The sequence below is a fragment of the Anser brachyrhynchus genome, assembly GCF_964034855.1.
Source record: "Anser brachyrhynchus genome assembly, chromosome: Z".
Lineage (NCBI taxonomy): Eukaryota > Metazoa > Chordata > Aves > Anseriformes > Anatidae > Anser > Anser brachyrhynchus.
In genome coordinates this window covers 50034110-50051011 of record NC_137697.1, presented here as the reverse complement: position 1 = coordinate 50051011, position 16902 = coordinate 50034110, and the positions used below count along the sequence as shown (strand labels likewise).

The 16902-nt window shown below is 37.5% G+C and overlaps 1 protein-coding gene across 2 annotated transcripts in view; it reads left to right on the top strand.

Annotated features, from left to right (window-relative positions):
• Positions 1-723: 723 nt before the first annotated feature.
• Positions 724-16902, top strand: part of LIX1 (limb and CNS expressed 1) — a 28955-nt gene continuing 12776 nt past the window's right edge. The window contains exons 1-2 of one of the 2 annotated variants that reach the window (XM_080574871.1): positions 724-995; positions 12127-12290. In XM_080574871.1, the coding sequence (XP_080430997.1) occupies positions 914-995; positions 12127-12290 (246 nt within the window). In that variant the 5' untranslated portion in view covers positions 724-913. The remainder of the gene's footprint in view (positions 996-12126; positions 12291-16902) is intronic. The other variant, XM_080574870.1, reaches the window with a different exon arrangement.

Genomic DNA, 16902 nt, shown 5'->3' with positions numbered 1-16902 from the left:
GAAGACTTTACTGGAATTGAAATAAAAGTAATCTGAGCAAAACAACTAATTTGTACAGCTTATGCCTCTTAAGAGAAATGTGTATAACAGCAGTGTATTTGCATTCATGCTTCAAGCTTTTGCCAGTGCATCTGTGTCTGTCTTGATTGGAGTGCCTGTTCAGACCTCTGCACATCCCACAGGTCCTTTTATACATAAATAGTTTAATTCACTGGCATTTTATTACATTTACTGTATAGGGAGTGGGAAAGTGCTTTTCAGTAAAACAGATTCAAGTTGGGTTAACCTAATACATCACAAGTTTAACTTTGCTAATTGGATTAATTTTCCATTTGCCGTTAATATCGTTCTTCTCCTGTTACATAGTTAAAGGAAGAAAAAAATCATACTTTTTATTGAATTTGTTTTTTTTAAACAAGTCTGCACACTACCTTCATGCTATCGAGTTTAGTACAGCTTTACATCTTAATGAAGTATTTCCTTATATTTGCAATATTTTCGTACACTTTGAGAGTCTTGGTGAGCAAAGGAGTCTCTTTATTCACTTGGTATGAGCCAGAGCAGTCTTTGTGGCAGCACATTGTCAATAACCTGATGAAACAAACTTCTTTCTCGTCGTGATTAGCTTCTCTCCCTGGCCTGTAGGTGGGTGTGTTTAACAGAAGGAAGGAGTAGGAAAGAGCCTGTCAGTCTGCCTTTACAGCTAATTAGCTCAGCATACAGCAAAGATAAGCAGTCCGGGGAGGCGGACCCTCCGGAGGGTCGTGGAGGTTGGGGCAGTGCCTGATTGGGAGACGTGGGGAGATTCCTTAGGAATCCAGCGCATCAATGAGCTGCAGAAAGTTGGTACAGGACTTGCCTGACTCAGGCATGAGGGCAGCGTGTGGCTGCTTTCTGGAAAAGCAGAGCAGAGATGGACAGAACCTGGGAGTCTCTGCAACTTGTAATTGCCCACGTTCTGCCTCATCGAGACCCTGCCCTGGTATTTAAAGACTGTAAGTACTAAAGATAACTGTTTTACTTCCTTGATAGTGAATTTATTTAATTCAAATGTCTGTTGTAGCCAAAATATTAAGAGAGAGAAGTAATTAATTTGTTTGTATTTGTGTGCAAACCATGAACTATCTTTATTTTATCCTGCCTATTGAAGGCAGTGTTGCTGCTTATTTTTTAAGTTTGCATTTCAGAAAACTGATTCACAACCTTTTCTTAGGATATTTAATTACATTCTAGTAACATGGTAAAAACTTTACTGCTTGACAATTTTGGAAAACTGTATGCCAACTCCTTTTCTGTGGTTAGTTTGTCCTATAAATCTTTCTTAAGTGTCTTTCTTAACTGTAGAACTGCAAAACATCAAATATTACAATCTTTGTGTTTACACAGATACAGTGCAAAATGCTGCTTCTCAAGCATAAGATGTTTTCCTGCAAGTATTTGAAATGCGATTTACCTCCCAGCCCTGTACCAGACTTGACTATGGATGCACTTTTTAAACCTTGCCAAAACTCCTCACTTAATTATTCTCTTTCTCTCTCATTTTAAAAACTGTCCCTTGTGAAATGTTCTGAAGTACTTTTCAGTAGGTGGCACATAATAAACTGGCCTGATGTATCCCTTGAAACAGAGTTCAATGCAACTCACATCATGGAAATATGAGTATTTAAATGTGAATTTATGATTTGAGTTGGGCTATGCATGGAATGAAGTGCTATTTAATCAGCAATTTCTTAGAAAATACATCCACAGATTTCATACAACGGAAAAAAAAAACCAACTCTTCAACAGATCAAATGAAACAATAGTTAAATTCCATTGTTCTCACAGTTTTCTTCACAGGTGAATGAGATCTCTTAATCTCATGCCCCCAAATCCCATACTACATAAACATTTTGATTGTAAAATTAGTATTTTGCTGGGTGCCATTTCAGTCTGCATCACTTAGTCAATCATTTAACATGCAGACAATGCTGGAGCAATGTTAGATTTTTAGGAGGGAGTTTTATTTATTTATTTATTTGACATTCACTTCTAATTGTAATCTGCTCTGTGACCTAAGGTACACTGCAGAGACATTTATTTAATCTCCACTTCATTCATTTGTCAACAGCTCTGTTAGAGTTAATAAAATCAGTCTCATACAATCAACTGTTCCCTTTTAAACATGCTATAGAAGGAATAAAGACTTCAAGACATGGCTAGTGAGGGACCTAGGGGAAAAACCCATGTACATCTGCATTAAACAACTCCATTTGCCAGATTCTTATGCTCATAGCCACACTGAAAAGTCAGGGGCTGACCCAGTAGTTCCCTGGGACTAAGTTGGATTTACTATTGTAGAAGGATGCTACTCTTGTGTGGCTGTAGCATAAGGCTCTGTCCCAGAGTTTAAGAGTCTGACATCTGTTTCTCAGGCCACCCCACAGGAGGTTTTTATGCTGCTGGGTAGGTTTGTATTACTGTTGCAGTCTTGGGACCTCGTGGTGCAGTCTGTGAATGTACACACATCACAGGAACATAGAATTTGATCGGGGTGCAGTGTGGGGGGTGGGTTGGAGTAGAGGGGCATTCCCTTTCATAAGTTTCCACTGGTAACCAGTTCCTGCAGATCTACTGACAAGGCTTTTATTGAAAGTGTATGTACAAGCTGCTTGGACAATGTGTTTGTGACCACCCACAGATCTAAGGGAGGGAGAGATGATTAAATAGAAACAAAAGTGCAAGTGGCTTGGAGTAATTTTTTTTTTCTCCTTTAGATTTTCTGAGGTATGAAAAGAATTTTGAAGGCATTCTAATATAAGTTTAGCCTATATAGGCTTGAAGTTGCTGTGAGTATGTGCCACCAATTCTGACTGGTGACAGACATTCATAGTGCTTTGTCTAGAAGTCAGATGAGAATTTACATGCATTCTTTTTATCTTCAGCAAAAAGCCATCTTTAGATTTAGATGGTGACCATCTCTGACTTTTAATCAGATTTAAAGGAAGCAAGCAAGTATTAGACTGGAAAGAAGATAAAGGCTCATGTTTCCCCATGGGACCACGTCCACATCTCTTACAAACACATTACTTTTAGACCTTATTGGAAAGAACAAAATAAGAATGAAAGCCATTCAGGATCTACTTTGCTGCAGCAGCATCTACCTTTTTCACAATGTGGTCTGACTCAGTATGTCAATAGGACTGAATTTTGCTAGGGCAAGATGTCAGAGCAAGTCTGCTTGTCACTGCTCAGCACCACATACACTTTTTGTTCCCATTCCAGCCAAGGGGTCTTTGCTTGCTCTGGCCCAATGTTTTGTTCTGTTGGGAATGCCTCCACAGAGGGCTTTCTTCAGCAGCAGCAGGGAGAGACAGGAGGTTCAAAAGTCCCTGTCCTCCTGGATGCAGCTTGCAGGAGCAAACACAGTGAGTGGTGCTGTGCCTGCTGCAGCAGTGCTCCTTCTGGGCTAGCATCTCCCCAGCAGAGGCAGAGATGATGGGATTTGGGAAAGACGAAAGACCATGGCTGTGTGCCTTGGCAACAAGACAGCAGGGACAGTTTGTTTCTCCCAAGTCCTCCATGCCATTAGAATGCTTCATCCTTATAGTGACAGGCAATCTTTGGGAGAAAAAAAAAAAAAAGAGAGAGAGAGAAATTGAAAAAATTTGATCATCTTTCCTAGGTTATCCTGTCAATCTATAAAACAGAGAGGTGAGTAGGCAGTTGCCTTGCCTATTAAAATTTTGTTCTTACTGTCTGCACTGAGCCCGAGTGTTTGAACTGGTCATGTTCACACTGAAACTTCCAACTGGCACTAGATTAAAAAAAAAAAAATTACCTCAATTTAACAAATTATTCATCTCTCTTTGAAGAGCTGTAGTCCATGATTTTTGACAAGATCTTGTGGTTTACCAGCACAAGGGACCTTCTGTAAGAGGATGTGAGTTAACCACATTGCTGGTTTTGGAAAAATCTCAATTAGCACGTGTTGAGTGGAGACAATCCTCAGGTGTGAAATTCCTTTCCCTGATAACTGCCTGTCTGCAGGGAGGAACCGTGCCCTCGCAGTGTCTCTGGGCTGCTGTGAAGGAGCACGGTGGCTGCAGGGGCCCTCGTGTCCCTGCACAACCACGCAGTGGGCAGGGCCGCGGAGCCAATGGCGGAGAGCAGGGGTCTGGCCAAGGCCCTGGGGTGCAGGCCTGTCACCAGCCCACCCATGGGGGACAGCGAGCAACAGGCTGCAGAGGGGCTGGCAGCTCCAGCAAGAATGAGACAGGCAAAGACATGAAGGAGGAGGAGGCCAGAAGAAGGAACCCAATGCTCAACTCGTGCTACTGCAAGAGTTGTGTTTGCTTTTTTGTGCATTTCCCTGAACTGTGCTCTTTATGTAGCTCCCATCCCAGGTAACAGAAATCCTAAAGATAATGCCTTCTACCATGCAGTCCCTAATTAACCCCAGCACTGGTCTAACTCATATGCTGACCTTATTATGGCTTTTTTTTCACATCAAAAAATATTCTGGTATCAGGTAGAAGTTACGATACAACTTGGGAAAAAGCTAAGTACTTCCAGAAAGTCTTTTTAACCCCTGACTTGAATTCATGGTTCCTAGCTGGATTGCTACTTGGTTGGTTTGTGAACATTTAGCAAAGTGATTTTGCATCAGCTGAACAGCACTGTCTCTCCATTTCTTTTTACTGGCAGCAACAAATTGTTTCCTTTGCACGTTTTACCAGCAGAGGTTTCAGGTCAGCAATAGACGGACAGGTTAGACTGTAGATGTTTTAATAAGAAAGGATGTTAACTTATGGGGATCTGTCCATAATTTTTAGTAGAATCAGCCCAGCTCACTTATCTTCATTTAACTTTGAAATAGATTTGTCAGTGGGTACCATGTTAGCTCTCTGATGCAAGCTTTTAAATTGAAGTGCAGCATAGCCAGAGTAAGTCAGTTGCCTTGGAGAAGTATTACAAGATTAAAAGTTTTATCCAACAGTCTTTTCCTTTCTAGATTACTGTTATTATTATTATACTGTTCCTGTGCAAGTCAGTTATACTTCTGATTATCACAAGAGATTGGTATAATTTCAATATCTGAAAATAGCAATAAATAATTATAAATTGGTCAAAATTTTTATCATTTTTCCCATGTAATGCTAAATAAGAATGTCGACCAAGCTAAGCTGCTCAGCAATGATTAACAGTTGTCTTCAGACTGTCAATTTGAAAACACCTGATTTTAGTACGCCTACTTATTCTGTTCCAAGTGATAACCTACTTACTCAATTCATAACACTGCAGGGATTGACTTTTTGCCTCAGTCCAATGGTGGTGTCAGTGAAACCCTCCCAGCCGCTACCCTTCCTTTCCCTAGCTGCATCTAAATCTGCTGTGACTATGAACATACCAATGTCACAAAACCTACACCATTCTCTGAGCTGCTTACTTCCAACACCTTCTTTCTTCCTTTACTTGGTAACACGTTCAGAATGGCTCAGGAGGCCATCCAGTTCATTTATTTAATTTTATTTTTTTCTTTTTCCAAATCCTTGAAGTCTAGGAACCGCCATTCAGTGCTGGATTTAAGGGATTCATTACCAATTAAAGATGTTGCTTCTCACAAATGGAGTCTCACCCCACAATCAGATCTTCTTTTCCTGAAATAACATCTTGCTACTTTTTGTGCCTTTTAAGGGTTTTAGACAAGATCATCTAGCAATCTGCTGTTAGATCAGCTCACTCATCTAGCACCCAAGTCCATTATGGAGAAGGAAGAAGGCCCCCAAAGTCCTCTCAGCATATTGTTGGTGTCCCAGTATGTGATATTTGTTAATGTTTTTATATATATTTAACAATATGCCTAATTTCATTCTGGTTTAGTAGGGATTTGGGGCTTTTTATTTTTGTACATATACATGGAGAACAGAAATTATAGCATACGGACCAGAATATCCTAATGAAATCACTGCTAACATGCTAATATATAACAAAATATGTATGATAAATGCATAATAAGATCATGGGAAAATTAATTGATATTGCCTACTCACATTTGTACCTCTTCTTCCTAAAGCTATTATTTATATGTTTAAAAATATGCAAAATGAATCAAAAGAGAAGCAATAAAACCTTCCCTCAAAACAGCTGGATCCCACTCCAATTGCTGTCCTTTTTTTCTAGAGGTTTAAACAGTATCTCTTTGCTAGCCTGAGCCCAATTTAACAGCTTCCCTAAGATGTATGCATTAAGTTACAAGCCATAATAGGCTACAGCTGGGGAAGAGTGCACTTGTAACTTATGAACTTTGTTTAAACGATATAGTTTTACTGATTATGTGCCACGGCTTGATTTAAGACATGTAAGGCAGCTTTACTAGCCTCTCACTGAAGAATCTTCTTTAATAGATTTCATATTACATATTTCTTTCATTCAAAAAGCTTGTATTTTTCCTCTGCATTCACGTATTAAATTAAATCCACAAAGGCAGTTAAAAGGACTTTTAGAAACAGCTGTTTTAAGTTTTAAAATGACAAAGTAGGTGGTTATCTTGTGTGTGTTCTTTATACTCCACTCTCTCGGCAGTGAGACGTTGTCAAGTATATGACTCCATTCCACTTCAGTGGCAGAGTCACTTGGCTCCCACTCCCATTAGCCCTTGCAGTCTTGGCCAAAATTCCCCCCTCCCAGTTGGCCAGCCTCCTGTTTACGGCATTGTTTGTTTGCCTTGGTTGAGGTGAATGGCTAGCCAGTATTTTTAGCAGTAATTCACAGAAACCTGGAGCTATTTTTTTTTTTTTCTGGCATCAGTGTAGTGCAAACTTACTAACATAATCCAAGTTGGAGAGTTCTGTTTCCCACTTAGAATGATATTTAATTTGACCCACAGAATTCCTTGAGCAGAGGGAAGACAGTTGCTACTGAAAGTTGAGAAATTGTCTGGAAAACAATGCTGTGTTATAATATGCGTTATCATTTAATCCTCTTCCAAACACGGTTCACATCAAACTGTATTTCTGAACTCTGTAAAGAGCTCAGGGTTCATTTAGGGTAAATGCAACAGAATAACCCACATATTTGTTGTTCCACAGAACTTAAAGCCTGTCCCACATTCAAAAATTTGGAAAAAAAAAAAAGTAAAAAATAAGAAGTCCTTGGAGTCTAGGAAAACTTCAAGCAGTCTACCAGGATTTGCACTCTAGGACAGCTTCACCTGGTACAATGCTCAGCCCCTGGGCAAGAGGCTTTTCCGGCTGAGTAAAAAGCAGAGTAGAGAAGAAAAAATCACCTTCTCACCTCTTAACTAGGCATTACAGCCAGCATCAAATAGACTATTGTGGGACCCTTAATATTCACAGATGGGAGAGTACTAAAGGAGGTTATATGGAATTTTTGCTCTTGAACTTGGTGATGCACGTACTACTATGAAACTCTAATTGAGAAAGATCTGGGGTATAAAGTGGATAAAATATTGTCTGAATGGGGTCTTGGCATTGCCTACAATAAAATCAATACTGTTAACTAATTCAGCAACTGACAGTGTACAAAATAAATTGTTTGAAAGTATGGATGATTTAATCCTGAAGAAAATTGTTTGTCAGTGCATACAAATACTGTAAGCATTATCTTAAAAACTCAACCACTTCATAGGCATCTTTCAAAATACAAAAGTCAATTACAAGAATGAGAGAATGGCCTTTCAAAATGAGATGTAAATTACAGTATTCTGCTGCATTAAACTTCTCAGATAAAAGCAAATCTTGCTGTTTCATTTTTGTATTTCTGAAAATTCTCATTGTTTTCCATACTGCATTTTTAGACTTAAAGCCAGCTGGATGCAAAATACTGATATACAGCATAGAGATTGAACAACATTCTGCCTGGAATGTTTAGAAATGAAGGCAAACAATGCATGTTATTACAGGAAAAATGAATATTGAGAGATCTTAATATAACATTAGTAATCATGGTACTATCTTAGAATAGTAACTTAGTATATTTGATTGTGCATCTGAACATATGTATACATTTTTCACATCTTCCTAAACAACTACAAATCTATGTGACATATAACGAAAAAAAAAACACAAATTAGTGGTTGTCAGGCTTAAATAAAATCAGATTTTTTTTAGTAGAAAACTACATACTCACACACGCGCAGAATTTTTACTAGTTTAGCTGAAATTGTTTTAATTATATATTTGAAATTGATATGCTGTTTTAATTTCATGATGATAAACATACTGATTCAAGCTAAACAGTTGAATAAAATAAAATTAATTAAATCAAAACATAAAGAACTCTTGGAAAAAAAAAAGTTTGAGACTTTGATGTCGTGTCTGCATTTTGTAGTTTAACCTAATGCATCTTCATGTTCATCATTGTTTTGAGGTGCTAGCTTTGGCTAGGGTTGAAAAAATCACAGCAAAAACTGCAGTGATAATTTGATGCTGCTACTACATATATATCAGCAAGTATTTCCTGCTACCATTCTCACAGCTAAGCCAGGTTTTATGTTTATCCAATTCAGTACAAACCCAGGCACCTTTAATTACTTAATTACAGAGATATCCAACTGCAATGTTGGATAGACACATAGTTTTCTTTTGACAGAAATTCTAACCAGAATAAAAATGATGCTGCTCAGCTACTGTTTCGGTGTTAGTCGTATTAATTTAATCTGTAGCAGCTACTCACTGCTTAGTAGTCCTCTGGTAAAATATTGCTTTATCTGTAAAATTTGAGACAGCTCAAAGCGTGTTTGAGGATTTCAGCAAAAGGAGGGAAATGTATTTTTGCTGGTGTACTGCAGTGAAAGGAGATAGCTCTCTATAGCACTAAAAAAGTCTTTTGAGTAGTAGTTTTCAGAGTGGAAACTTTCAGCCAAGTGAGAGATGCAGGCTGTCCAAATGCTGAATTACCATCGAAAGGACTCATGAACAAAAATGGAAATTAAAACAGAAATTTTACACTGTGAACTCTTAATTTCTGTAAAACTAACAACAAAAGAGAAGCAAGGGTCAGACACACAGCAATTTAGAAGGTCACGTCTTGCTACCATTGGTACTAAACAGTTTAAATACCTGTTTCTTTTATAGACCACTATACCAGTATAATTTCCTCTCGGTAAGCAAAAGCATGCATGATATTTATGGGTAGTTCCCCCCTCCATCAATGAGGGGCATAGGATGTTAAAATCTAGGGACTTGGACTGGACAAAAATTGATCAATAATGCTTGGGATTTCCCTGTGCAGCTTTGCCAATTGCAGTGTACATCTTCTTAAAAGACTCAGCAGTTTATTATCTACAGAATAATCAATCTCATCATGATGTGGGAGAAATCAAGCTTTATTAAAATTTATTTTTTAATCATTTTACCAAAAGTTGTAGCATACAGGTTGAATGATGAGACCAGAAAGAGTACTGTGGGTTACCTAGACCACCAAATTTGTTATTCCTGTGGACTTTGCATTATTGTTTTTAAAGTCTGCACTCTTGGACAACAGTTGTTTCAAAAACCAAAGCACTTTATGGAAACATCCTAAACCAGGGGTATTCTTAAAGCTGATACATTCTGTTGCTATCTACTTCAATACCAGTAAAGGACTGAATGTCACCAATACTGTTCCCTTACTGAAGTAACAGCGTCTACTGAATTGTCATGTTTAAACTTGGAAATTTTACATTCATTAATTTTATATTCAAATATCAGTTTTCACTCAATGGGTTTAAAATTAGGTTGTTACCCAATATGTGTGTGCATGCTCTGTGGAGCAGAAGGTCTCATAAAAAAAACACTCAGATGTTTACATCAGTGAGGTACTCAGCCAGAGACCAGTTTCTGAAGGTGGATTACCATTTAGAGTCTGTACTGGTAGCAGTTTCCCTGACTAGTAGACCAGTTTTTCTCCCACATTCATCATCGTTTAGAAAAGCAGAAGTCAGTTTTTGTGGTTAAGAGTTCCTCTGTGGTTAAGAGTTCCTCTATATTTCAGTTTTTCTCACAGCTGCACCGTGACAGTGGTTATCCCAACGTGTTTCCTGTTACAAATACTTTTATTCAGGTAGCTTTCTTCTTTATGGCGAAACAATATTCCAATGCCATGAGAGTTCTGCAGTTTTAACCGCTCAAAATGCCAGAACTGGTAGGGGCCAACACTGCTGCTGCATCTGTGACACCATCCAGTGGCAGACAGCAGTGTGCTCCAACCACCCTGCCTCGCCTCCCCAGAGCTCAGACCACGCTGCCTGCACTTCCTCATGGCTTGAGCACAGCAAGAAGGGAACTGGTGATGACCACACTCTGTTCGTCTGCCCTTGTCATGGCTAAACGCCAAGAAAAGCTGTTGTGCCAAGAAAAGCTGTTGTGCGGCTGCCAGAAGTAAGGAAACAGGCGATGACAATATTGGAGCTCACATTGCTCACCCTGCAGCAAACAGAGCAATGCCTTGTCCATAGATTGCACGTGAGCTACCACCAGGGTGACACTGTCTCAAAATTATTCACTTTTCCATTATTCCACAACTAACAAGCTCAGATGAGATGAAGAAAGGAGAAAATTATACGAGGAAAATTATCTCTGCCAGTGATTCCTGTATGAACTAATACTTGATAGCATCATGATACTGAACCAGTATCAGTACTCTGAAGTAGTAACATACTGTTGCCTAGGGCTTCCATACTCCACTGGAAGGTCCAAAGTAAGAAATATAGTTCTTACCTTCTGAATTTAAATTTTCAAGTGAGAAATGATGAACATCATACACAGCTGTTTGGTGTTTTTGTTTTGTTTTGTTTTTTCTTTTTTTTTGCATAGTGTTGTGGTTTAACCTATCAGACAGCTAAGCACCATGCAGCCATTTGCTCACCCTCCTCCCTCCCTCTGTGGGATGGGGGAGAGAATCAGAAAAAAAAAAAAAAAAAGCCTGTAGGTTGAGATAAAGACAGTTTATTTGGACAGAAAAAAAAAAAAAAAGGAAAATAATAATGATGATGACAACAGCACTAATACAACTAATGTATACAAAACAAGTGATGCACAATGCAATTGCTCACCACCTGCTGATCAATGCCCAGCCTATCCCCAAGCAGCCTGTCCCCCCACCCCGTCCAGCATCCCCATATTAATTGCTCAGCATGACACCACATGGCATGGGACCATCCCTTTGGCCAGTTTGGGTCGGCTGTCCTGGTCCTGTCCCCTCCCAGCTCCTGCTGCACCCCCAGCCTGCTCACGGGCAGGACAGTGTGAGAAGCTGAAAAGTCCTTGGCTTAGGGTAAGCACTGCTCTGCAACAATTAAAACATCAGTGTGGTATCAACATTATTCTCATCCTAAATCCCAAACACAGCACCATACCAGCTACTAGGAGGAAAAATAACTCTATCCTAGCCAAAACCAGGACAATAGACTGGTTTCTATGGCAAGATCTAAAGAAAGACTGGTAGCTTTGACAAAGGTAAAATGAAAATATGTATAGTGCTCTTCCTTCTGTAGTCATTTCCTAGAAAAGTAACTTATCTCTAAGCTACAAATGGCTTTGTAAAAGGAGTCTAGATAAACTACACCTAAATTCTTTTTGAGTCCAAACCAAAAAGTGTTGAGAAAACTCCACCACAGAGTGTAAAACTTTGAAGCCCTGGCTCAATAAGTCATGTCAACTGGATTTCTGGTTTTCACATTGCTATTTTCACATTAGCCTGCAACTATTATCATCACAATATACAACACCTTTTCCCAGCTACTTCATAAAGTTTTGCATTAAAAGTCAGCTACTTTCCTTGCATGACCATGTGGGGTTTTTTTTGAGAATGGATAAAGAGAAATTTGAGTATAACATTTTCTCTTGTTTGAAAGTGAGCAGCTCAATGGCTGCTGTGATATTAAAGTTCCAACATATTGACTTAATAGTACAATGTTGCTGACCTGCAATTTATGTTCTACAGTAGCCTGTAATCCCAGAAAGTCCAAAACTGCAACAAAATCATATTTTCACACCAGCAGAGACAATCACAGACATTTTATTATCGATAATGGTGTATAAATGCATCAAGCTCATATGTCTGCATTTCTTGTGTAACACAGAAAACACTAAGATCAAGGACTTGTAGTGCATCCTACATTCAGCATTTTTATGTCTTTGACAGTGAATGTCGTAGCAATATTGCAGGAATTCTGGGAAAGCAAACAGAAGCAGAAGGCCGTATTCCCAAGTGAAGGCATCATTGTGTATGAATCACTGAGCTCCCTGGGCCCACCATTTGTGAGCTATGTTACCTTGCCGGGAGGAAGTTGCTTTGGTAACTTTCAGGTAAGTGTCAGCTTCCAATCTTTGCCGGGGGAATTTTATCTATTTATTTATATATTTATTTATGAAAATTGTTTTGCTATAAAAGATACAGGGCAACTACTTCTGTAACAATGAATTCCACACTTGACTTCTCCAATCTCTTTCTGTCCCAGCCCTCACCGATTTGAGAGACAAGGTACCAGAAGGAAAACAACACACAGTTCTAGGAATAAATTGAGTATGGAATGATTTTACCAGTCTTGTCTCTGGTTTCCAGTCATATCTACAGCAAAGGGAAACATTATGAGTAACTCAAGCATTTCTGTCAGTTGAATCTAAGACCAAAGTGTGTGTAGTTTCTTTCCTTCAGAAAATAGTAAAATCTTTTATGGTAGAGAAATAGCTTTTTTTTTTTTTTTTTGTGTGTGTTTTTTAATTAAATGGGAAGATATTTCTCACCATAATGTAATATGCAGCATCCGATCCATGCTAAAGCTGTGCTAAAATATACAGAACAGGGAGAAAAACTAACCAGATACAGATCAAATTTCACTTTCAGTGAAATAACAATTGAAGCTAAATTTGACGCCTTCAGTCTCCAGGAGGAGGAAGGTTGTCTTGTAAAGCACTCCACCCTCTATCTTCCTTTCAGTAGATAACAATAGCTTAAACTTTCACTCCATCAGTATTGACACTATGAAACACCTACTTACTATGCAGGAATTAGGCCTGCACAGAAGGTCTCAGAATAGCAGTTGAAGAATAATCTTCAACTACCAAATATTTGACACAGAATTAGAATTCTTCCCAGAACATCAGTTACAATTTTAGTAAACTACTTCAAAGCTCCCCTTTTTCACTAGGAAAATAATAGCCTCTTCATGGACTCTTCTGAACATTCCAGGCCTATTTTTCCTAATGATTCAGCCCTCACTATGAAACTGTTGGAAGCACAGTTCACAGAGTTGCTCCTAGAACTTCCTGAATACCAAACATTTCAGGAATATGTGATGACGCCAAAGCAAGATAATTGCCGTTATAGTCTTTAAACTGTGATGTAAGAAAGGAAAACAGCATTTTTTTTACAATTTTTCTCTTTGCTAAAATCTTATGCTGCCTTGTGTGTCATTGACTTTATACATATTTTGCCAATATTTTATCAAGACCAGCTCCCTCCTTTTTTCTTTTTCTTTCTTTTTTCTTAAAAAAAAAAAAAAACAAACACATATTCACTGTGCATTACAAAATGCTGAATCAGGTATTTCTCTTATATAGCTGCACTGTTACATTCAGCCAGGAATACAGTTCAGAAGCATCTGACTGACACAGAAGCCGAGGCAAGCCGGCTTGACAGTGCAGTTTCCATGCTAAGCTATTGCAGACAGACATTAAGAGACTGGTCCTATTAATGCTTTCAGGAAAAAAAAAATATATATATATATATTAGGAACATACAGAGGGGTCTCATTGAAAATGTCTCAACAAAGACATGTACTGAATAGGTTTAGAACAATTTAGTAATAAATTGCCAATATCTTAATTTAGAGATATAAAGGATTTCAGTGTCCAGATCACTTAAAAAATATTGTAGTTATATTTACGACATCACTAAATAATGGTAAGCAACACAACACAGGACAAAATACAAATGTCCCTGCTTAAGTCTTTTATTAAATAATCCTTATAATAATAATGTTCTGAATCCTTATCCCGAATGCTTATCTTGCCTAAAGACAAGCAGATATGTATTACATTATATACTTCGTGGTACTTCACAGTCAAAATTGTTCATATGCTTAGATATTTTAAAGATTTACTCTCCCGTTTTTGTTCTGGGTACTTAATATCAGGAATCATATACCATGACTAACTCTGAAAACTGCAATAATTTTCACTTATGACAAAGGGACCAACTTAAGGCCCATCTAATCGGCCTCTGGCTCCCCTCTTGCTGAACTCAGGCATCAAACTGCTCATGGTTTTAGCATATGTTTTTGTTTTTAATACCAAAGGGAAATATGTCGAATATTTTGACTTTATAAATGCAGTGAAAAGGGTTTGAAAGTCAAGCCTAGCTTTCATCTTTGCAAGTGAGATCATCTACAGCAATGAATTCTTTTGAACAATGGGTTTGTAGCTCACCAAGGATAGAAGCACTAAACATTCCCTGAACTGATGATTCAAATATCAAATTATTGTTTTCTTATGTACTTGCTGGCATTTCTCTGCTACTATTAATCAAAATAAGCTTTATAATGAAAGATTATATCTTTTATTAGACTAGGAAATATAGCTGAGAGCAAAAAATAAAAATTACAAGATTCTGAGTGCATTAGCACTTCTTGAATCTGGAGGACTTGAATACACACAGGTGTATGCAACTAAAATCTCATCCTTTTTTTTTCCACTTTAGTGGAAGTTTAATTGATTAAATAGAAGGTCATTACCTAGTGAATATTCCCTCAATTACATCCATAGATTTTGCTCACAACAATATTAATACTATCAAAAGTACTACAAGTTTAAAGTAGTACTACAAGTTTAAAGTAGTACTACAAACACTACTTTCACTAAAAGTAAAAAGTACACAAGCTTCAAAATGTATGTAATGGTCATTGGTGACATTCATGGTGGTACTTTCAACTCTTCATCAACAACTTGTGAAGAAACTGGTCATAGCTAAATACAGTGTAGGAGATGTAGAATAAACATCCCAGACAGATATCTGGGACAACACATCATTCTTTAAGTTGAAGATTGTTTTGAGCTTCCCACAGAGTAAAACAAAAGTCTCTGTGACAGTGTCACATTTTTCAGCTTCACAACCAGGAGGGTAAGAAAGTCACCTTTTATTTATCTATCTTTTAAAGAAAATACAAGGCTGTATTATCTTCTCAAATACTAACTCTTCAACAAGATACATTATGCATGCCTCTGCATTATTTTAAATTTTTAAATTTTCGTATCCACTTTTGCCACAACATAAATAGTTTGCAAAGAAACTAGAATACGAGTCTGGAACATGGCTTCCTATGCCTTCATCAGTACAAAAAAAAACACCACAACAAAACAAAAAAAAATTGCTTTTCCTAAGATCCCCATACTCTTAAAATAAGACCTATTCATTTACTAAGAACCCATAACACCCAAGGATTGTCTTTTGTCTTTCCTGGGTCCCCCCGACTTGGTCCACAGCTTCAGTTCTGTAATGGACTAACCCACCACCAAAGTAAAGTAGTCTTATTCCACAAATGACCACACACAAGAGATGATCCTTTCTCTACTTTTCAGTGAAGCAAGGACTACAGGACAAGAGCTCCATTAGCTTTTCTATTAATGTAAAAATTATCTAAATTATCATCAGCAAAGTGTTGGACACTTCTAAAAGAGTTGAGAGTCAAAAAGAATGGAGACACTTATGAATTTAAAAATGAAAGAACTGCTAACTTCAGAAATTTAGAATAATGTTGTGGTAGAAAATCAGTGAAAGTTTAAGCTTTATGCATCTATTATTGTCTTTGGTTTGAAAATACCACATGAATTGCAAAATAGGGAAAACGTTATTCTTCTGCAAGCTCATTAAAATATTGACACCCAGAAAGTGCTGCACAGCTAGTGAAAATGGCTGGTAACTAGTATTTGAGCTAGAACACTTTGCAAGTGCTGGTGTGAAGACAGACATGAACTCTATATATAGCCAATATAAGAGCTATATAATAGCCAATGAATTTAGAACCTTTTTAAGTCTCAATAAACTGGAATTATAAAATTAAATAACTCAAAGGAGTTATAAGTAAACAAAGTCTTTATTGTATGAATAGTACATGGTTTGTGATCTGGCCTGAATATTATTATATAATCTTAATTTAAATAAATTATGACTTCATATTTAATTCAAACATTCCTAACACCTTCCTTGTAAAGCCTGAGCAGATCTTAGCTTTAACAAGGGGTCTGTTTAAAATACTGTCTACTGTCTAGTAAAGTTACTTTAATGCTGGTCATTTCCATCTGGAGACATACGAAAAAAGGAACACCATTTTTTTTTCCCCCTGAATTGATGTACTCTATGATTTTTTTGCACTTTAACAATCTGAAGGACGTTAGTTATATGTTACTAGCACTCCCAAGTGATATATAGCCGAATTAACAGTTTAAAAGACCACCACCACAACAACAACCAACCAAAAACCAGAAGAACCATATCTTCCTACAAAGGACAGAATATTTACTTCTATACCCAGCCTTCATCCACACATACTCTGGCTGACTCTTTACCATGAAGCAGGGTGAAAGATGGGAACATCTCTAGGTAGAAAAAGAGAGTGCAATGGTGATAAAGGACATTAAAAAAAAGAAGGGCAATGAAGAAGCCAAGTAAATCCATAAAGCTCCAGTGCTCTACTTCCCTCCCCAGCTCCAGGCTACAAGTTTTTTTCTGAAATTTACCCTCATAAAGTTATGACTAAAAATAAAATAAAATAAAATATAAAATAAAATAAAATAAAATAAAATAAAATAAAATAAAATAAAATAAAATAAAATAAAATAAAATAAAAACACCTTTTCGTGCAGCCTGTGTGATGTCACTAGTTAAGGTCTCAGTTCAATTCTTGTTAAGGGATTTAACAAG